The sequence below is a fragment of the Monodon monoceros genome, unplaced genomic scaffold, assembly GCF_005190385.1.
Source record: "Monodon monoceros isolate NGI ecotype Baffin Bay Population unplaced genomic scaffold, NGI_Narwhal_1 Super_Scaffold_16, whole genome shotgun sequence".
Taxonomy (NCBI): Eukaryota; Metazoa; Chordata; class Mammalia; order Artiodactyla; family Monodontidae; genus Monodon; species Monodon monoceros.
Window position 1 is genome coordinate 3,244,705 of NW_021703772.1, and position 22,447 is coordinate 3,267,151.

The window sequence follows — 22,447 nt, forward strand, 5'->3', positions numbered from 1 at the left end:
AAAAAAAAAAAAAAAAAAAAAAAAAGTGAACCCTTCAATCTAAAAGAATGGTACAAATGAACTTACTTACAAAACAGAAATTGAGTCACAGATGTAGAAAACAAACTTATGGTTACCAGGGAGGAAGTAGGGGGAGGGGTAGGAGGGGTAAATTGGGAGATTGGGACTGACATACACACACTATTATACATAAAATAGCTAACTAATAAGGACCTACTGTGTAGCACAGGGAACTCTTCTCAATACTCTGTAATGGCCTATATGGAAAAAGAATCTAAAAAAGAGTGGATACATGTATAACTGATTCACTTTGCTGTACATCTAAAACTAACACAACACTGTAAATCAACTATACCCCAATTAAAAAAAAATAAATTAACTGGGACAAATACAAAAAGAGCCTTCAAATTTTTAAATCATAAAAACAACACAGCCAGGCACATGGCTACATTTCTCCCGCACTGCGCAAAGTTCCCGTCTCCCAGTGAGACCCCCATCTCTTCAGCGCTGTCAGCAGCTTCCTAGATGGTCCTTTGCAAACTGAGCAGTGCAATTCTGAGCTCACTGAATAGTCATTTTCTAAATTTGGAAGCATCCTCCCCAATCCTGCTTTTGCTTAGACCTGAAATAAATCATGGAAAGCCTTCCTACTTTCTCCTGGTTCAGGCGTTTGGAGGTGGAGGGGTCTTCTCACGGGACAGAGGAGTGAAGGGTCCAAGCGGGGGGGAAGGGAGAAAGTGGACAGCAGCAAGGGCGAGAGGCCCACTCACCACTGGGCTGGCCCGCGCCGAGCTGCCTCTTGAGGAGCTGCGGGAGCTGGACTTGAAGTGGCCGCTGTGCTCCGAGGGCTGCCCACCCAGCTGGCCGCGGGACACGCAGATGGAAACAAAGGAACAGGTCAGCGAAGATGCAAAGAGGACAGAGGCCACGAGACAAAGGCTCCGGTTAGCTGTGAGGCCAGCCAGGCGCAGCCCAGAAGGGAAGGAGAGGTTAGTGTGGCCGCTGGCCGGCCCTGGGAAAGGAGGTTGTGTCTTCCCAGCGTTCGACGTGTGGCCACTCAGAACACAAAACTTAATCACACTATCAAAAAACACAGAATTCTTGGTTAGTAGGAAGAAAGTAACACAGAGCATCTGTTCAGCTGGGGTGTGGAGGACACCTAGTTTCTGCGCAGAAAAGCCTCCACGATGTGGAAGAGACAGGTCTTGAGAACGTGAGCTGCCTGCCGGCACAGAAACTGAAGACCGGGACAAGCGGGGTCGGCTTTGGCGCAATGCAAAACTTTGCCTCTCTACTATCTTTACAAGTGAATACAAAATAAGATTTAGGGTTAATACAAAATCAGGCAAGGCTTTTTAAAGTGCCGCAGGACCTTCTATCTGGTGGCCTGCGTGTACATCTGTCTGTCTACCCATCTACCTAAACTTCCTCTCTTCTAGGAGAACACCAGCAACTCGTGTATCTGGAGGCTATGCCCTTAACTTTGATTTGTATTCACATTTGTGATAGGCCTAAATGCATTTTCAGTTTAACAACAATAACAACAGCAAAATCTTACCTTCCTATATGTGTACATATACCCCATATCCCCTCCCTCTCGCGTCTCCCTCCCACCCTCCCTATCCCACCCCTCCAGGCGGTCACAAAGCACCGAGCTGATCTCCCTGTGCTACGCGGCTGCTTCCCACTAGCTGTCTATTTTTCGTTTGGTAGTGTCTATATGTCCATGCCACTCTCCCACTTCGTCCCAGCTTCCCCTTAAGCCTGCCCCATGTCCTCAAGTCCATTCTCTACATCTGCGTCTTTATTCCTGTCCTGCCTCTAGGTTCTTCAGAACCATTTTTTTTTACATTCCATACATATGCGTCAGCATACGGTGTTTTTCTCTTTCTGACTTACTTCGCTCTGCATGATAGACTCTAAGTCCATCCACCTCACTGCAAGTCACTTTGCTATACAGCAGAATCTAACACAACACTGTAAAGCAATTATACTCCAATAAAGACGTTAAGAAAAAAAGTATGTACATATCCGAAAAATATCATAAAAGCGGTTCATGAGACCTTAAAAAGAAAATCTTACCTTCCTCTTGAACGAGGCAGGGCGGGGGGAGGGTGGGAGGGGAGGCGGAACTCGAACACCATTTAGGACCACAGGCACCGGCAGACTGAGGAGCTGGCCTGCGAGGCCTGTGCTGACTGCCCGCTCCCTGCCCCCAGGCCCCCTGGAGGCCCGCAGGCATCATTCCTACTGCAAATTATGGGGCCACAAAACTTCAGGGGTGCTCACGATCCTTATTGTAAATACCATCGTTTAGTTTGCCTGTTTTTCCACCAGAGAGGAATTCCCCAGGGCAGAGTCTGTGTCTATTTTGTTTCCTGCTGAATCCCCAGGAACCAGACGAGGCCTGGCACACAGTAGGTACTTGAGAAATACTTGTTGAATGAACCATTTCAAGTTTAGGCTGTTAACAGCCTTGCTCAAGATGAGCAAATTCCCCAGACCCATCTTGCCTGGACTCATTCCTATGTTGGATAAATATTTATTGTGTATTTACACTTAGGTGCAAGATGCTATTTCTGATGCACGGATAATACAGCTGTACATACACTGTGTGTAAGAATCACTGCCATGTATGGCACATACAAGAAATCTACCAGCATTACTAGCCTCACCTTTTAGCTTTATTGTTCAAAATAAAGGAAAACACCTAACGTCAGCACTTTAAAGCAGAAGTATTTCGCCTTTGGGTTTGCTGATACAAGAGAGAGGAAAACTTCCTCCTGGAGACAAATCCTACTGTATCCTATGTCATTCGAGTCCTGCTTTATGGTGCTGAGATATGACAGATTGTTGTCAATAAGGTTTATCTCTGACCCAAGTTTCCCCAACTCCTGAGTCTCAAATCATCCGATCCGACTTGATCATGTGGAAAAGAATAAGTGTAAAGTCTGTGTCACTGTGGTCCGTGTGGCACCTCTGGAGTCGCCCATACTTTGCAGTCAGCGTGGCTAATGTGGGCTGAAGTAAGTTATTCAATAGCAAGATCTGAGCCCAGGGTCCATCTCTTACCGGCCACGAGAGCTTGAGAAAGTTACATATCTTGTCATCTATGTCATGAAGCGGAGACACTGACCACACAGGTTCTGAGGGTTATGCAAGAGAATACGAGCTGGGCTTTTCTCAAGCCGTCCCTTTCTGCTAGAAACAACTCTCACGGCTCCTGGACCAGCTGGCATCGGTGGTGATGACCGCTTCCCAGAGGGTCAGAACTAAGAAGGTCACTTCACACATGGCCAAGAGTCCTTCCTACAACATGCACACAGCTTACTAATGGTAAGGGAGGTACAGAATAGAAAGGTTTTGAAGCAAAACCGTTCTACTTTCAAGAACTAGTCATTTAATCATTTAACCGTAATTGTAATTAGTCCTTTAATTGTAAACACATACTGTGTCTGAGGCTAATTTCTTGGGAGAATGGAGATGGGGACAAGTCTTTGAAAGAGGGCTCAGGACTGTCTTGGGCAGGCCTGGGGTCAGCCTGGACTCAGCTCACAGTACTACAGGTCACGACAGGAGGGACTCCCAAGGTGCAGTGTCCTCACATTTTTGTATATGTATTTGTCAGTGGCCACAGCTCCTAGCTGCATAGAGAGCCTGGGGAGACAGCATTCCTGGGCGTGGGGAACTCCACATCCCCTTTCAGGGCTATCCTGAGGGCTGGGGGTGGGGCAGAGATGGGAAAGGATGAGAGGTCAGTGAACCTTCCCTCCCACCAGGCCTGCTGATCTGTGGCTGGCACACAGCTGATGGCCCAGAGAGCTCTTCTGAGGGATTTTATCCCAGGGTTCAATTTGTCCCATTTAATCCAGCAAACGCATGCTGTGCTACTTCTGCAAGCGAGTGTGGTGTTTGGTGCAGAAAAAAAATATCTTTTGATTCTCTTTTATTTCTTCAGCCTGGTGTGAGACCGGGGACGTGAGCCCTATTTTAGGCATTCTGCTGTCGGGACAAGAAGACCTTTTACTTCCTAACTCCCTAAAGCCATACCGCCCAGGCAGTTCCTACAGGAGGGTTTAAAGCACCAAATAACTGCTACACAAAAGAGCAATCAGCGATGCCAGTCACAGGGCCCCGAAGGTCAGGAATCAGCTACTTGAAAAAGTCCATCTACAGAGGCAACATTTAAAGAGGATCTAGGAGACGTACATCCCGCCAGACATCAGAAGTTCTGCTTTGGTGCTTGGGAAGATCCATTCTCTTAAAGAGTTAGGCTGCTGCCTCTTACTGATAAAAGAAAATCATTTAGTTGCATTTTATCCGTCCTATGGGCCTGAGCTATTTCATCCATTAGGTACGGTTTATGAGCTTTTTAAGGGCCTACAAAAATATTTAAGAACTTGGAAAAAGACAATATAGCGGGTTCCACTGCATTAAAATTTTATGCAATATAAAATTGTTCAATGCAAGTGTTCAATTAGATGTCGACAGAAACTCATGCTACGTGGGACTGACACATACACACCACTACGTATAAAACAGATCACTAACACGGACCTACTGTAGAGCACAGAGAACTCTGCTCAATACTCTGTAATGACCAATATGGGAAAAGAATCTAAAAAAGAGTGGATACACGTATATGTATAACTGATTCACTTTGCTGTACACCTAAAACTAACACAACACTGTAAATCAACTACACCCCAATAAAAATTTTAAAAAACTCATGTTACATCAATTATTATAATTAATATTTATAAAAACCACATTCTGAAGAAACCTGTAGGCTACCCTGGCTTACTGCCTAAGAATTCCTGAATATTCATGGCTGGAGAAATATAAAAAATCATAAAGCTGGATCGTTTAACCAATTGATTAAGTAGTCAATGACTTCCGAAAGCAAAATTATAAAAGCACTTTCAAGTATTTCCTCAGCCATCGTCGTTCATGTGGGGCGTGGATGCATCTTCCTAGGATTTGTGCAGGAGCCTCAGGACGCAGAAGCACCCGCCCCTGGGGAGGGCTGACTGGGTCCAAAGCCCAGTTTCAGCTGATCCTCAGGACAGGTCAACCAGTTCCCGCACTTCCATGGGCCCAGCCCATTTTGTTTTCCTTTTATCCTTTACTCATTCACTCATCTTTTTCATTCAACAAGTATTTCTTGTACAACTACTACACCCTTATTGAGAAACCCTATCACTTCAAATCCTTCAAAGAGGTGAAAGGACAACAAAATAGGAAAAGGAAATTCCTTATGTGTAATATTCTAGTCCTTAAATTTGTTCATCTTCCTCGATCATCCAGAGGTGAGAATAATTTGTGGCCTGTTGAATTCCCTTTTGACTCTTTGACTCCTTTTATTATTATAAGATCACTTCATCCCTTGTTGCAGGGAAAGAGCAGATGAAACTCAATTAAGATGGATCTTTCTCCCTTTGACCTCAACATAAACTGACGAGTGAGGACATTAAACTAACCACCAAAGGCTATATGACTTACGTTATCCATGACCCTTGTTACCATGGAAAACTGGGATGAGACAGTGTTTCCTTCCTATCACTCTGGTTAGTTATCTCCCAGGGCTGAAGCTGTGCTGAGAGAGTCACCCCAGGGTCACGCCGCAGAAAGCTCGGGAAACACAGAAAGTGCCTTACAGCGTGGGAACCGCAGGCACTGCTCCGCCGAGCCCCACCGAGACTGCTCTCATCCGACACAGACGCCTGTGACGAAAACAGACTGTCAGGACAGAGCGCCTTTCCTCTCTCCATCGGCACCCAGGAAACACTGAAATGTAAGCTAAGGAAGAGTGACACATGCCAGGAACATGTCCTGAAAAACATCACGATGGAAGACATGCAGGAAAGGCTCAAAACCACCTCCACAGGCAAAGGCTGTGCAGCAAAAAAACAGGGTCGTGCAAAAGTCCAAGTGAGAGAAGTTTCAGTTGCTATCAACCAACTGGCATGCAGTGGAACCTCCTTTAAATCTATGACTCTGAAAAATATTCCTTGCTAAGTAAAAACTTGTAAATCTAGATTTAAAACGAGCAGAGAGTTCAAATATCCTGGATTTTCTCATGGCATCCTCATAGTTGATGCTTAGAAAGTTACTCCAATATGAAGTGACTTTGTAATAAAAATAGCATGTTGATTATAGCTCAATTATCTTATAATTTTTTAAGAATTGCTAACTAGAGAACAGAACATTTCATTAACTTGAAAATCCTATGTAATTAATCACTGAGGGTAAATGAGGGTAAATAGGAGCTTACAATACCATGAATGGAACTTTAATTTCCCCTATTTCTCCTTGAGGACACAGCGGGTTTGCTGGACCAGTTATACATCTAATTCATAAGTGTGCGATCTGATGGAAGTTCAGAAGGTTATTAACAATCAGAGTGTGGCTACTTTGAACACTTAAGTTTCCTGCAGGGCATAAGTACCTGGTATTTAAAACTGGAAATTTCCAAGATAATATAACATAATGGATTAATATCTGTTAAGGTTACCAAAGCAATAAAAACCTATCTTTCTTTTTGCCAATAGATTAAGTAAATGTTGCCAATACTTTATTTCTGCCTAACAATCCTATACAAGCACGTGTCTTCCCCAGCTACTGTCAACTTTCGGGAGAAATAAACCCCAGATCTGGCCAAAGGGGGCTGCAAGTGTAAGCTCCACATAAAGGGGTAATTCACCCCCAGAAGGGCTGCAAACAGGTTAAGTCCACCGCACTCAGAGCAGGTGTTCGGTGGGGGAGAGGCACGCGTGCATGTTGAGGGGCCGTGGCGGGGGGGGGGGGGGTTAGGCAGGGGGGGGGGGGGGGAATGGGCGGTATGGGCAGAAGCGGGCAAGGGGTTGTGGGAAGCACACGCACCCGGTAACTCCCAGCCGGCCGGGCAGCGCCGTACATATAGGAGGGCTGGAGGATGAAAGCAAATGGCAGGTTTTTAAACCCTTGAAAAAACAGCAACAAATAATAGTGACAAGGTAATCATGATGCTTTTGGTGATCATGACAGCCAAGTTATTGTACAACTGTTATAAGGAAAAGAAGTCCACAAAGGCACCATGCCTTCAATAACTCTGACAGATGGAAATCCACATTTACAAGGAAAATAAACATGAGATGATTTCTAACTTTAAAAACAGTGAACTTCCCCAGAACCTCTGAAATATGGCTATTTTCTGGGCCTCTCTTTTCAGGCGTTCCTAGAAGAAAGGGTCGGGGAGCGAGACAGAATGGTGACAACGTCAACGACACCAGCAAGAGCCCAAACCCACGACTCAAAATCCCAGGTGAAGAAAGCACTTGGGGGTGTTAATACACAGGAACAGTGCGGCAGGAAGAGCCTGTTTGCTTCTATCAGAGGATCCCAGCGACAGTCTCCAAGATACAAAGGAGCTGTAGAGGGGCTGCAGCTGCCCAGGGCTGGCATGTCTCTGGCACAGGGGAACCCACACCCGAACGGAGACAGAGCCTGTGCGGGGTGTGCTGGAACACAAGGGCAGCTCGCTCGTGTGACCTGAGCCTCACCTCCGAAGAGCATCATAACCTGTTTACCGGCAGAGGCCACGGAGAGCCCAGGGCAGGGGGCCCACGAGCTGGTCGGGGAACATGCAGGAACAAGGATGAATCACTCAGCAACACCAAGGGACACGACAATGCAGGGAGATGGCAGTTCAACCTCCATAACGTGATGTGTTCTTGGAGCTCGGCCTCCGACCTCCTCCTACGAGAGCAGGACTCCTATACCTGGAGCTAAAAAGGCCAAGCACCTCGGGGACGGCCTTGTATAAACAGGAAACACAGCTGAGAACGCCGTTCTCCCCACTTTCCAAGACGGAGGAGTTAGATTATGCACAAAAGCCTTCCAAATTGCTTCCTGGATACATTTACAGGAGAAAAAAATGTGTTTTTAAAAAACAAAGGAAACCCCAAATGGGGAACAATTGCTGGAAAAGGAGGAGAGACCCAAGAGACCAATTTTTTGGACTTGAGCTTTTGAAAGTATACATTTAATAGAGCCTCCTTTTTCCTAAACTCCTTTTTTAAAAAAATTATAAGGTCTTAAATTATTTTTGATTTGCTTTAAAAGGATGAGGAAAGTCTTAGCCAGTTAGTCAAGCCAATTGAAACATCTACTAAGCTTTGCTCTTTGGACTTCACGTGGAAGAGGTTGAAGTATCCACGTCCATTTAATCAGCAATTCAAGTGACAACAGAAGGAAAGAAGAGGGAAGAATGATGTGAAAAGGAGGAGGACAGACCCGGTTTCCATTCTGGGCAGACACGGGTCTGGGAGCAAGGCCACGACTGAGAAGCCCGAAGTCGGAGCAGGAAAGTCCCTGTAATCAGAGAAAACGGGCCGGAGGGGAAAAAGGCTCACAGCTTTATTTCATCTCAAAGGCATCATCAATTCACACAAAATTGACTTCTGCAACAAGATGGGTAAAGGACATGCACTTGCAGGGAGGAGAGAATGAGGGGAAGGAAATAAGGCAGTCCAGTTAACTGACAGAACTATCACCTGGGACTAAATTAGGACTTGTGAGTCTACACACAGGCAAAAAACAGGTTTCATTAATTTGAATTGATAGCAAGGTCAGTGGGATTTTGAAGGTCTTTCTAAAGCAAATTCTAATTTTTACAGTTTGGTGGGAAAAACTCAAAATCAGGAATTTGCAGAGATAGTAACCTCTATTCTACGTAATAAAATATTTCACTGGAGATGATCTTGGGCTTGGTTAGGTATTTACACAATGCGCATGTGTTCAGGATTCACAGAAGACATGATAGATTCAGTGGTACATTTCTGAGACCAACAGTCTATACGAGATTTCTGGGGACTACTACTATATAAATTAGCGGTTTCCCCAAATAAAATGTCCTATCCACATTAAAGGACCCTTGAAGAGGAGGCTAGCTGTTCCAGATTTCCATGTCAGCAGTATTCTGCTGGTTACACAAACCCAGGGCAGCCCTTGAAGGGGATGAAGTAGTTCTGTTCAGGTAACTTGGTGGCACCCTAAGACATTTCCCCATCCTTTCGAGATCCCGTAACTTGTGCCTATCGTTCCTATGCCTCGGATCAGGTGCACCAGAATGACCTGAGGGGCAGGCAAGTGGAATCCTGGGGTGCGCAGGGAGAAAGTTTCTAATATTTTAACACAAACCCCGAAACTTGTTCCAGTGGTTGGGAGAATGCCCTGGGTAGAAGCCATTTTGTCAAATAATTTTGGTGAATAATTCACATCCAAGTATTAGATAACTAACACCATGTTCTATTTTACAGAAAGTATCTAAGCTTGGAAGTTTTCTGAATGACGAAGTGCTCTTTTCAACAGCAAAATCTCCCGCTGAATTAAGAAAATGCACACAATACACAAAAAACTCAAGGTGTCAAAACCCACCAATCCTTTGGTGCTCACAGTTGATCTTATATTGTCAGAGTTCACATACTAGGGGAAGGAAGGGTTGGAGTATTTATTATTATGGGGGGCAGCGGTGGGGGTTTGGGGCGTGGGCAAGCTGATGGAGAGAGGGAGAAGCTGCGGCAGTGTCTGGAACGCCCCCTTCCGCCCTCCCCACGCAGCAGGAGTAGAAAGTTGGGGGCGGGGCTGAGGCACGACAGGGGTGAGGACGACGGAAGGACTAGGGTTAGACTACTGTGGCTCTACCTGGCTAGTTTCTATTTATTCTTTCTTTTCCCCTACGTATTCTTTAAGATTCAGTTGACATTCTTTGTTATGACACTTCCTGGCAAAATCAGTTTCTGCACTAGTGCGAGGGGCAGGGGGCGGGGGGGGGGGGTCTGTCTTCTGTTTTACAAGTAAATGCTTCCGGAGGACCTAACTCACCTGCTTGTCTCTGTGACTTCCCTACCTAAACTAGTTCCCTTATGTTTGCTGAGTGAATACAAATCTCACCTAGGTAGGATAAACAAGCCTTACCTATTAGGGCTCTTAAATAATTGAGAAATATTTGCCTATCAAGATTGGTGTATGTTCTTAAAGTACGGGAAGGAATGTTATTGTGTGGACGTTTGGATTTGATTTGATTTTCATTCCAAGTCTATTCCATCCTTGTGAAATTGCCCCAAGTATGCATGTACCCTGCAAAGTAATTCTGCTTTCAAGAATTCTCAAGGAAAGAATTTCAGGGCTTTCTTCTTTCCCTTTTGATTAATTCCAACTACTAAACAGCCACATGCTTTCTTTCACCGTACCTAACTCCACACCACAATTTGTATTCAAACATTTGAATCTGAATTCAAATGCAAGAGAGTGGGCTAAATCCGAATTAAATATATCATGTTAATTACCACCCCAAAATGGACTTTAACAGTTATCCAAATGAAACTTCATAAAATAGACATTCAAAGAGAAAAGAGAGTGGAATTTACACATCTGGGATTGCATGCTACAAAACCTGTAGTTTCTGCAGAGAGGATGTGAAAGATTTAAATGGAAACCAACCAAGGTGTCCTCTCTGGATGATGACAAAGTAGAGAATCTGCTGTCACCGCTGTAGCTGGAATTCTGAGCAGCAAAGAAGACAAGGTAAGTGATGAGCACTTCCTTCCTCTCCCCAAAGCACCACCCGGTCAAAAGGCAAATATGGAATGACACAACCAAACCAGTATTAGTACTCCAGGAATGCAGAGGCAGCTAGAGAACTGATACCCGCTACTACAGCAGAAACTCTTAACCACTAGGGGTTCTAAGCTGTGTTTTACTTTTCAGTGTTTATATCTCAGTGAGGTCGTGTGATTTAACTATTATCATTATTTAACTATTTATATTTAAATTTAGCTATTATTATCTGTAATTCCTTACTAAATCTCATGGTGGACCATCTATAACCTTAGTCTAGACTTTCCATATGACATCTCTTCTTAGGTAACTAAAATTCCATGTACCGCACGATTTTCACTCTTTCCTCAGCCCAGCACGTCTGAGGGTTGCAGCTCAGCCCCGAGGCTCCAGGGAGGAAACAAAACACCATCAGTCTGGCCATCCTGTTCCTGCCCACAGACTGGTACTTCTGACGTCTATGAAATTTCTCATTCCCATCCAATTTTTCCCCAAGCCCATCCCTACACTGTTCCTGGAGTTTTCTGCTCCTATATAAGATGCTACATTAGAAGTATGTTACTTGGTCCTTCAATCATTATATGGGGTTAGCCAAAAAAGTCTGTTTGGGTTTTTGTGACCCGAACGAACTTTTTGGCCAAGCCAGTATTTCTCGATTATTTATTAAATCAATTTAATATCCAATTTCACTCTATGGTGAACAGTTTTATAATCAAGTTCTTTTGTATCTGATTTCTAGAGGCAGTACTTACTCTTAACTAAATCATAAGGCACACTTCTACCGTTTCAACGTAAAAATCAAAGATTAAAATATATGGAGATACGTACGACGTAAAGCTTGATGCCACCTTGTATGGTCACAAACATGCTGGCAACTACATGTTTGGGATGCTCTAGAGAAGGACGTAATATTGGGTAGAAGTTGGACTAAAGAGCTTCTAAAGTAACTTCCAACTCTGAACTATGATTCTTTGTGATCGATGTGGTGAAACTATGCATCTAGGGTGAAAAGTTACTAACTAGTCAATTTAACCCCAACAAGCAGTGGGAAGCCATCAGAGCTCCTTCCTATAAAGCCAGCACTGAACAGCCCTCAGGGATGCTGAGCACAGGAAGCAAAACTGTCAACATCCTATAAGAACTGAATGGATGTCGCTTGCTTCTGTCCCCAGAGTGCTGTATTACCTTAAAGAGAAACATGACAGAGCTTGAGAAAGTCCAAAGGCTGTCAGTGCAAAAGGCAACATAAATAGGAAGACACAGCCTTTAAACTGGGAGGATTTTTTAGTTTGGAATGAGAAAAGCTTAGCTGAAACAGAAGTGTATGCAATCCTTCATAGGAACGAGAAGGTAAAACCTGACTAGCCAGTTTCAGAACGCTAAGAGGGTGTCCCGTTACCCCTCTGAAACCTGAAAATATAATTTAAACGTATATATGATATTGCTTAATATAATTAAGGCAAATGAAATACTGTTTTATACAGCTAGTAAAATGTATTACTACAAGAAAATAAACGAAGCAAATGCAGCAACAGGAAGATTTTAGATAATTTAATGTATAAGAAATCTGCGGCAGGTCAAGAAACTGAATTAAAATGTATCTGGTTTAACCACCTGAAACCCCCAATGACTTCCTTGGTATAAACCCTGAGACCTCCCCCACTTCTTCCTGGCTGCCCTGCTATTGGTTCATTTCTTCTTCTCTGCCCCGCCCCACCCCCCACAGCATCCCTCAGCTCCTCTTCTGCTTCCTACCCTGGAGCTATGAGTACTGCGAGCATATCAGTGGTCAGCAAAACACAGGCTCTAGGGTATGTGTCGTTGAAATTACAAATGAGAGAGGTGCGCAACAGTGGAAATGTTGAATTTAAGTATGTTTGAGAGTGGAATACACTTCATATGCACATTACACACATACACCCAGGGCAATAAAATAATGAAGGAGCTAGTACTTAATTCGACCTTTTAATACCTAAGAGAGTCCTTTCAATGTCGATCTCTTACCTTAACACTTAGAATGTTAGAAGACGAACAGTCTAACATTGCTAACCAACTGAAAAACATTAGCTTTCATTCTATCATGCACACACACACACACAGAACTACTATAACACAGACAATAACCAAAGAAGCTAAATTTAGTGATATTTTAAAAAAGCTTTGCAGCAACCTGTTTGAATTTTGTGTCATGCAAATTTACTAACCCTGCCAGATCTTCTGTTCAGGGACTGTGATCCATATAATTCTCCATCGTAACCATTTGTCTGTTTCAGTGAAGAAAAGGAGAAAAACGGACATCAGTATACAAGTGCAGACACAGGTACAGATGAGCAGGGAAGAATTAGCCGGGTACAAGGTGAGTTTTTGGAGTGGAGCGGATGGACACGGCCAGGGTAGCACACATCCCGGCAGGCCCCCCGCTGCCTCCACGCTCCTGATCTGCTCGACTACACCTCAGGAGAAACCAGCCCCGTCAGCGGATCACATCACCCTCTTGGTGCCACTGGTGACTACGGGGCACTCACTCGGGGGCGGGAGGAAATGCCAGGTCCCCATGGAGGGAGGCGCATGGGCCTGGGTGCACTTGATTTCCTCGGCAGCTTTTGGTTCCCGTTTTGGGCTGATGATGCGGGAATCCCAGCCTGTGAGGAGCCTGGATGTCAGGCAACGTGGGCTGATGACTTCCAGCTGAATCAATTCGTCTTGCGTTCTTGGTTCAGCATGAAGTCCTTAAAAACCACGGCTCACTATGAAGCTGTATTCAGAAGATTCGGAGAGAGCTTCTACTCAATTTATAATTAAATGCAAACGTTCATCATGGAAAAAATGTCTATCGTGGCAGTATATCCTCTCTATCAGTTTTTCATTCATCCAGTCCTCCTACTTTATTTTTCAAAGTGAAATCTGAGCACATATTTTATGAGTTCATAATTTGTTCTCCAGAAAAAAAGAGAATGATTAAGTTAAGCATATGCCTGTCTTCCTTCTCTTCCCAATTCCCAGCCAAAGCTCGGGCTCTAGAACTGCTCTCATTCATCTATAAGGAAATTTCCGCTGATTCAAGATAAGAGCTGCCAAGTGTCAGGGACATAACCAGCTCCTGAGACAGAAAAAGGAGGAGCAGTCCCCACAACTGCTAAAAATGGAAGAAGATGCCAGGGGATCATGGACCTGAGTCCAGATTCCAAGTAGAAGCTTTGTCATATGACTTTAGGCAAGTTAATTTAATCCACTGGAACCTCTCTACCTCCTTGGCTGTGAAAACGTGCATGGTAATAAATACTTTACAAGGCCATTGTGAGGATTAAAGCTGATTAGAATGAGTGCCCAGATCAGTGCTGACTGTATGGGCAAGTGCTTGGTACCGAGGAAGGACAGGATACGTTTCCTTGTTAAAAGTTCGGGGGAGGGGAGGCGGTTCAGCACATATTATGCAGCTGTGACGTTGATGAAGAAGAAATATATGGATTTCCGGGCAGATTATAAATCCAGATTCATGAAACCCTGACTGTAAAACTGTGTACTTACTTGTGTTACAATTCAAAAGCAAGTCTATTCGAAGTTTCTAAATGAAAAAGAGTATGTAGAAATCCTTCAAAATTAAAATTTAAAACTATGAGTATATTAAAACATTTCTGAAATAAATTTGCTAGTAAAAAAACCTTTGGAGATTGGCAGGAATTTTTATTCAGTCTAATTTCCTTTTTTTCTCTCTCGAGAGAAATAATCTTGCATGTCAAGGACTCGTATATCTCAGACCTCAGTCTTATTCCTTTGATATCTGTTTAGAAGCTAGTTTCTGGAAAAAATTAATATTGAAGGCTAACGTCAATCAATTTTAGATGATTCTTCCCTTGCTAATAAATAAGGAAGAAAAATGTATTACATATATAAAGCCTCTGGCTTTCCACTGTTGCTTACAAAATACATACTGCTGTAGATGGATTTCTCCTTTTTGATCTTCTCATTCTCTCATTCAGCCTGCAGCGTAAAGCAGAGGGTGGGTGAAGGTTGGGAGAGCAAAGGCCCTCCTTCAGTTGTCCCTTTCTCTTCTGGCCTTCCATGAAAATGCAGGAAAAACCCTTCTTTTGAAGGCTTTGTGGAACCACACTTTTCTGTTGTAATGAAACTCTGTCATAGAGAACGCATCCCTACAACGTACTCCCAAACGTGTAGACCTCACCAACAACATCTCTGTAGTGAGAAGTACCGTGACCTTCTTAAATAACACACCAACTTTCTCCTCTTGCGTAGTTTTTCTGTGTTGAATTCAGATGGGTGGAGCTGTTTTTAGTGGCATAAGAGGGTAATAAGGAGAGTTGAAAATTAACTGTAACAACATTAGAATAAAAAGTCCACAGAAGGCATATGTCACCTTCATCTTAAGTCAGGTCTCGGATGTTCACCCAGCTCTGTTTTACAGAATTGTTTTTCAACACTCCTCAGACCACCTGCATCCTGGTCACGGGGCGTGCTTCCCATCCCAGGACATCGGAATACCCGGAGGCCCGGGAACATGCATTTTCACAAGTTCCCCAGGTGAATCTTACATATAGTAACACTGAGGAGCACTGCTCCAAGACAGAACAAAATAAAGACATTCACCAATCAGCATTTTCTAAAAGAGGCTAGGTCAGATATAAGAATAAATGTCCCATCAAAACCAATTATTCTAATTAGTCAGAATGCTAACGGCTCCATGCAGTGCCGTCAAAGCATAACCAACTTCATGCGTGACCATGCAAAACGCAACTGTTATTATTTTCATGAACAGTTTTAGGTATTCTTCTACTGAGTCAAAAGACAGAGCACCTTCAAGGGCATTAGAGATGGGAAACAAAATAAGAAAGGCAAAATCACAGCTTTGAAGTGCAATCCTTGATGCACTCAATTTAGTTTGAAAGGGGAGAACAGCGGCCTCACCGGGAGACTCCGGGGACAAGTGTGCTGTGCCCGATGTACGGTCCTGTTAAGTATCATCTTAAGGGTAAAAATATATTTTAAAAACCGGAGTTTGCTAGATATTTTTTCAATGCAGTGGAATGAATGAAGCACAAAATCCTTTTGGAAAAAGTCCTTCAAGTGAAGAAGTGTATAATCTGCTATAATAATTTCAGTGCCGAGTCACTTTAATGTTGAGTGCGATTAATGCTGGTGAGATTACATTTTTCTTCCTTTTAGTGTAATTTAAGTTTACAGGTTTTCAGAAAGCATAAGGAGTACAAACTCTTCTAGATGTAAGGATGTAAGGAGGGAAATTCTGAATTTAAATCTAAAGGCTTCGTTTTAGTTACTGGATTTGGGGTCTTTCTCAAAGAGCACTTTCTGGCCAAAGAGCCATCTGGGACATTTAATTTGAAAGGATACAGATTAGAAAATAATCAATTTTTCATTAGATAAAAAGACTTTAAATTCAATCTTTTAAAGGAAATGTAGAGGCTTGGGAATTCTTGATCTGATTTGAGTTCCCTGAAGAAGACACCATCTTTCCCATCTGGTGTCTGCAGCTGCTGCCCCAAAGCCTGGCAGACAGCGGTGCTCACAGGCCGCCGGGTGCGGGAGATGGTCAAGCACCCATACCTGGGTTCCAGACCCACCCATGAGGGTCAGAGCTGTACCCAGGAGGCTCTGGGAAGAAGAGAGCTCATTGTGGTGTGTGCACCTGCCCTCCGGCTCTCAGTCCCCAGGTAAGAACAGGTGCGTGGCATGTGTGTCTTTTAAAACAAAGGTGTACAAACGCTCATGAGATTAGTGGAAACGCCACAGATTATTATCTCCCACGCAACACTATTAGGATCAGGCCACATGTTCATCTCACCCAAGCGTAGGGACCCCCGTACTCCAAGTCAGGCTGCGACTGTCAGAGGTGGGATGGAAGAGAAAAACAACACAAAAGAGTTGCCCAAAATCAATTAAAAAGCTACCGAAGGCATAACAGAAACATAAAACAAAAAACAGGCAATCTCGAAAATCTTAATGAAATTCAACTATTTTCATGACTTCTAGGGTCTCGTATGTATTTACAAACGCAATTACATTAGCATTACCATAAAATCCATTAGCATGAAATGAAACTTCCATGGCAGCTGTTGCCCTAATTCATGGAATCTGAAGCAGTCTGAGCAATCCTTTCTCCTCCTCTACCTGAAGCATTCTATTTATATTAGGCAAAAGGTCAACAGATGTGTCACTCTCAATTTTTAAGTAGAGAAAATTAAGTACTTATGATATCTAAATCTAGGTTTTCTGAGAATGTCCATACAAACGCTAGAAAAAAAAATTTCTTCCGTTTTTAAGGGTTTATCATCACTGTCAGTGGAGTGAAGAAGGCCTGTATTTTGAGAAAGTCAAGAGATAAAAGATAGGGTCTTTGGGCTTCCCTGGTGGCGCAGTGGTTGAGAGTCCGCCTGCCGGTGCAGGGGACGCGGGTTCTTCCCCCGGTCCGGGAGGATCCCACATGCCGTGGAGCGGCTGGGCCCGTGAGCCATGGCCGCTGAGCCTGCGCGTCCGGAGCCTGTGCTCCGCAACGGGAGAGGCCACAGCAGTGAGAGGCACGCGTACCGCAAAAAAAAAAAAAAAAGATAGGGTCTTTGAACTTTGCAAACGAAAGATTTCCAAATATTAAAATATGAAAAACAGCAGAAACTGGCCCTACGCATTGATGGCCTGAGATGAGCCCCCCTGGCGGGGGAGGCGCAGTGGGGAACCCTGCCCGCCCACCAACCAGGAGAGGCCACTTCCGGGCCCCCGAGTGGCTTTGGGATTGATGCTGTCACAGCACCCTGGCCCTGAGCAGGCCCCCTCGCTGCTCTGGACTTGTTCTGTGTCTGTAAAAATTAGAAGGTTTGACTCTTATCCCCAGGATCCAAGTTCTCAAGTTCTGTGATTTTTAACGAGAGTTGTTTCTTTAGATCAAGTGCGTCACGGGAAAGAGCAAGGGAGCACGCCACCCGGCTAGCGACGAAAACCCATCCACTGCTGACTTTCCACCTTCCCCCCGTCTCTTACTTAGCACCCTAATTGTGGAGCTCCTCCATAAACTTTTATATCCTAAAACAAATAGGCTTGTATCTTGGCAAAGAATGGTGTCCGGCACAGAAATTTAGCTCATTTCTGGTTAAAATCGTTGAAAATGAAATAAATGCTATAAACACCCAAACAACCACTAATGATACAATAGTTTTAAGCTCTTTGGGATCAGCTCTGAGAATCTTAAGAAAGTGACAGATTATTTTCCCAGAAAAATGCAAGTACAAACAAAATCTTGAATACAATTTCAAGGAGGATCGCAGATGGAGAATGCTGTTTTGAAAGAGAGTTTGGGGTCTTTCTCCAGTCTCTCTCCTATTCTCTCTTGAGCCCCAAACAGTCAGGTTTTGCCCTCACTATTTCCATCAAAAGTGCCCTTGTCAAGCCCACCAACGTCTTGGCCAATGGTCATGTGAGTCCTGTGCTCACATGATCACGCCCCTTCTCCTTGAAAAGGTATCTTCTTCACTTGGTTTCAAGGACCCGACCTTCTCCTGCGCCTGCTGGACTGCTGTAATTTCTGACCCTTGTCTACAGATTCTGCAAACTGAGTTTTGCATTGATAATGTTTAGGTTACATACATCTTACTTCCTCTTGCGTGAATCATGTCAGAGGGTATGTGAGGAAGTTACAGCTACATGGCTAAGGAGAAAGTTTCAAATAGCAAGGAAGCTCTTTAACTGACTTCACCTTTGAACCGTAACTTTCCAGCAAAACCATGATGGATATGCCTTGGGCAGCTTCGGGCCAATGACAGTTGTTAACAGCAAAGCAACAGTGTACGGCCATCCTTCGGTACCTGCGGGGGGGGTGGTCCCAGGACCCCCCAGATACCAGAATCTGCAGATGCTCAAGTCCCTTATATAACATGGCGCAGAATTTGCCTACAACCTACGCACACCCTCCTGTACACATTCAGTCATCTCTAGATTACTTGTAATACCTAATACAATGTAAATGCTACATGAATAGTTGTAAACACAATGTAAAATGCTATGTAAATAGTTGCCAGTTCAAGTTTTGCTGTATGGAACTTTCTGGAATTTTTCCCTCCGAATATTTTTAATCCGTGATTGGTTGAATCATGCAGAACCTTGGGTATATGGAAGGCTGACTGTATCACCTCTATAGTTTATTGTTATAAACAGCTAAATTAAATGTACATTTGGTGCGCATATAAGAAGGCTAGGAGTTACATCATGATTTAATCGCCACGGTGATTGAAAACAAGGCTTCTGCCCCATACAGTCCTTCCGTTAAAATGGAGTGGCTGCGTTGAGACCGAATTATTACCAGCAGAGAGATGCAGCTTTAATCCAGGGGTAAATTACACTGACACGCTCAGATTAATTCACTGACTTAAAGGACTAAGCAAAACACGTTTTTCTCTACTTCACTTCCCAAAGCATGCCTTGTTTTCAAGTATAACTATGAAGATTTTTGGAATGTTTAAGGAAAAATGTGTATCTGTGTTTATCAACCATCAGGCTGTCAGTGATGAAGAGATTTCATTATAGTTGATGAAAGGAAAGGCTCCTGAAGCCCCAGGCTGGACAGATTCAATGTGCCCTGGTGTTCCACCCGCAGCCTACAGCAGCTCTCAAGGAGCTATGGGAAGCATCACTGAATAATAAGCTCCTTTAACTTGTAGTTACTTTAACTGAGATTCCAATTTGCTGGGGAGCTTGTGCACTTCCATTAGGACAGAACGAGCCTTCGTGCTCCCCTTCACCACGCTAGCAATGAGGCAACTTACTCTAAATGGGGCAGTTTTGTGATGTGGACCAACATGAAGAAAGGAGGACTTCCACTCTGGGGAGAAAGACACAACAAAACTGCTTACGCTTATCACTAATCTCTCTACATCACAAGGAGACATCCCACCATTGAACAGAGGCTACAGGGATAATGAACAGGAACTTTGAACGCAGGGATGGAAGGGCCAGGAGCGTGGACACAGACTGTACCATGCAAACTCAACCATCTGGTTACTGACCCTCAGACTTCCGCGGCTACCCGCTGACACGCGATCATCTTCATCAGACGCCTAGTAAAAAGAAAGGATGAAAACAACCATGAGGCGATGATGTAACAGACACAGAGAAACCAGTGGCCAGCTCTGAGGGAAGCGGCTTGACCCGACACATGGCAGGGGGGCAGATCAGGCCCCTCTGAAAATCTCAGTGCACGTGAGCCTGGGTTTTCGCCAAAAGGGCTTTGTTTGTGCACCTCTGCTTAACAGAAGACTGTTTCTGGATAACACGACTTTAATTTCACTACAGCGATGCTGTTCACTTCGCTGGTAACCTACAAACATGTAGCTTAATGCCCGTTACTCTGCAAATTATTCATGGGTATTCAATAGCGAAAAAAGCACTAAAACTGTCATGAAACTCAGAAAATTTTCAAACCCTCACTCTCGCCTCACCAAAGTCAGGTCACAATGCTAAAAGCTGAGTTCACAGTCTTTGTTTAGGTAACAGTATCAGTGTTAGTTAATTTCTTTCATAAGTATCATTAAGATATAGATATAGATACAGATCTATAGATAGGTGTATATACATATAGATACATGGATAGAGAGACAATTTATGTATTTCAGCCATTAAAACTGCAAATCAGACTTGAGTCAAAACGCCGAGGTAATGAACAAACGCAGTACTAACCGACGTGTTTCTTCTGGATCTACGGGAGTAGCGCTCACTGTCTTCCTACCAAAGCAACGGAGGAAACAGCAGAGAGAGGTTAGGGCAGACACAGGCGAAGGCTTAGATACTCCGTAATACAGTATTTCTGATACAAATGTCAAACAAACATTTTCTTTGCTTTTGCTTAAAGGCTTCAATTAAACCACTGGGGGAAAATGTTTTCTTCTAAAAGTGGGTGGGGGGGCTTAAGCACACAAAGAATCGTCATATTTCATTTTGGCTTTAAAAGCAAGTGCGTGTTGGGTGAAAAGCAGGGTCTTAATTTTTTCCGAATCGAATGTGGTCCATTTAAATCAGCCTACTTTTCTTCTTACATTCAAAACCTTACTCACTTCTCTTCAGGAATCGGAAGAGAAATCATTTTCCTAAGAGATCCAGTACGGATGCCGCCCTATCTACTATATTTTGTGCATTCCAAGGTGCTCCATTTTGCACTTGGACGTCTCTGAAGTTGGCGCATATCTTATCATCAAAGTTGCTCACGATTATAATTAGCAACTTTTTTTTTTCTTTCTCAGTGGTATATAAAACACTGACACATCTTTTAACTGTGTCTTACGATTTGATAAACATACACCTGCCTGTGCCAAATAAACTTAGAATGATGGTTTACACATAACAGAGGCTGAAGTTAATAATTTTTTAAATAGAGGAACTGTGTGCTCTTTATATTTCATCAACTGTTTTCTTTTATATTATACACAGATCTCTAAATGTTAGGTAATTTTATACTCCCTTAGATTATTTTATGTGTAAGGGACATCTAATAGGACAGTTCCATACTGGTCAGGTTCTCAAATGCTATAGGTATGGGATGATGTCCATGAGGCCAGTCAGCAAGGTGACAAGGACAGGAAGAGGTGGGGAGCACTCAGGTGGATGAATTCATGACAGGAGGCATGAAGCCGTGCTCCCTCGGGACCAGTGGACAGCTCTTGGAATCCCCCCTCTTCTAGAACCTCCCGCCAGGGGGCAAGATCTCCCCCTGGGAGGGTCGTAAGGACAGGGGTATCGTGAGGGGCGGGCCAGCTTTTAACCGACTAAGGAGGACAGCCAAGTCGTGCCAGGAAGCAGGGTGAGAAGGTAAAGGAATTTTCTCACCAGAGGACAGTGGTTTCTCAGGCACAGCAGGTGAGGTTGCGGGGGGGGGGGGTACCCAGCAGCGAAGTATAGAGGTCAGAATGGGGTGACCGGCAACTAGAGCTGGCTGGACCGGATGCTCGTGGGAAGGTTCTCGCGCCAGGGCCACATGCCCAGCCTGAGTGTCCCCAGTGGGGAGTCCACTGCAGAGGAGATCGGGGTCATGGTCGGGGTGGAGACCCTCACAAACGCTGGCCTGGAAGCTCCAGGAGTCAGCTGCTACTGAACAGACCTGACACCAGCCCTGGCCAGGGGACCTTCTAACCAGGCTTCACGTGGGATGTAAACAACCAGGCCAGATGCAAGCATGCCCAGCAGGAAATCACTCAGTATCAAATTAGGGTGCAACAGGGATCTAGCCATGTAATTAAACTGTGGAAGAATCCAATTACAAACCATTTACGCTTTTAAAAATCAGATTCAAGGCCTACCATCCATTGCTCGATGTCGCCCCACTTTGTATCCAGCCCATAATATTTCTACAGACAGAAGGGAAAGAAAATTAGGCAAGAAGTGCAACGGTAATCGCATAGGACACTGTTCTGACATGCGTTTCCAAACTGTTGCCAAGCCTCAGGGTCAAGGGAGCATGCCAAGGCAGAGCAGGGAAGCACATGGTCAGGCTCTGACCCCCACGCAGCCTGTGAGCCTGTGAAGACAGAGCCTCCCGACCCGCTCCCTCGGGGAAGACAAGAGAGCCCAGGGCGAAGCAGTCCTGGGGCGAGGGGGTGGCCTCCGTAGAGACCAGTTATTCAAACTGAGCCCAGCAGCTTTCAAGCCCCTCTGTAAAGCTGTCCATGCCTTCGGAGCAGGTGTACTGCAGGAATAAAGCACGATTTAAGAGAAGCCAAAGCCATTCCCGTGTTGCTACAACAGGAACGAGAACACCAGAGGAAAGGGGGAGAAACACCCCTAGATTTCTGGTACACTTGCTCCAGCTATCTGATAGCCATGCTAAATTTAGGCCCTC

General features: G+C 44.3%; 1 protein-coding gene across 10 annotated transcripts in view; it reads right to left on the reverse strand.

Moving 5' to 3' along the window:
* LRRFIP1 (LRR binding FLII interacting protein 1) overlaps positions 1-22,447 on the reverse strand; it is a 142,430-nt gene that overhangs the window by 35,164 nt on the left and 84,819 nt on the right. For 3 of the 10 annotated variants that reach the window (XM_029225261.1, XM_029225252.1, XM_029225253.1), the window contains exon 3: positions 771-860. The exons of 3 other annotated variants lie outside the window; for them this stretch is intronic. In XM_029225261.1, coding sequence (XP_029081094.1) covers positions 771-860 — 90 coding nt within the window. Of the gene's footprint in view, positions 1-770; positions 861-12,803; positions 12,864-19,625; positions 19,677-22,447 lie in introns of all 10 variants that reach the window. 4 more of the 10 variants (XM_029225254.1, XM_029225257.1, XM_029225256.1 and 1 more) reach the window with 2 other exon arrangements.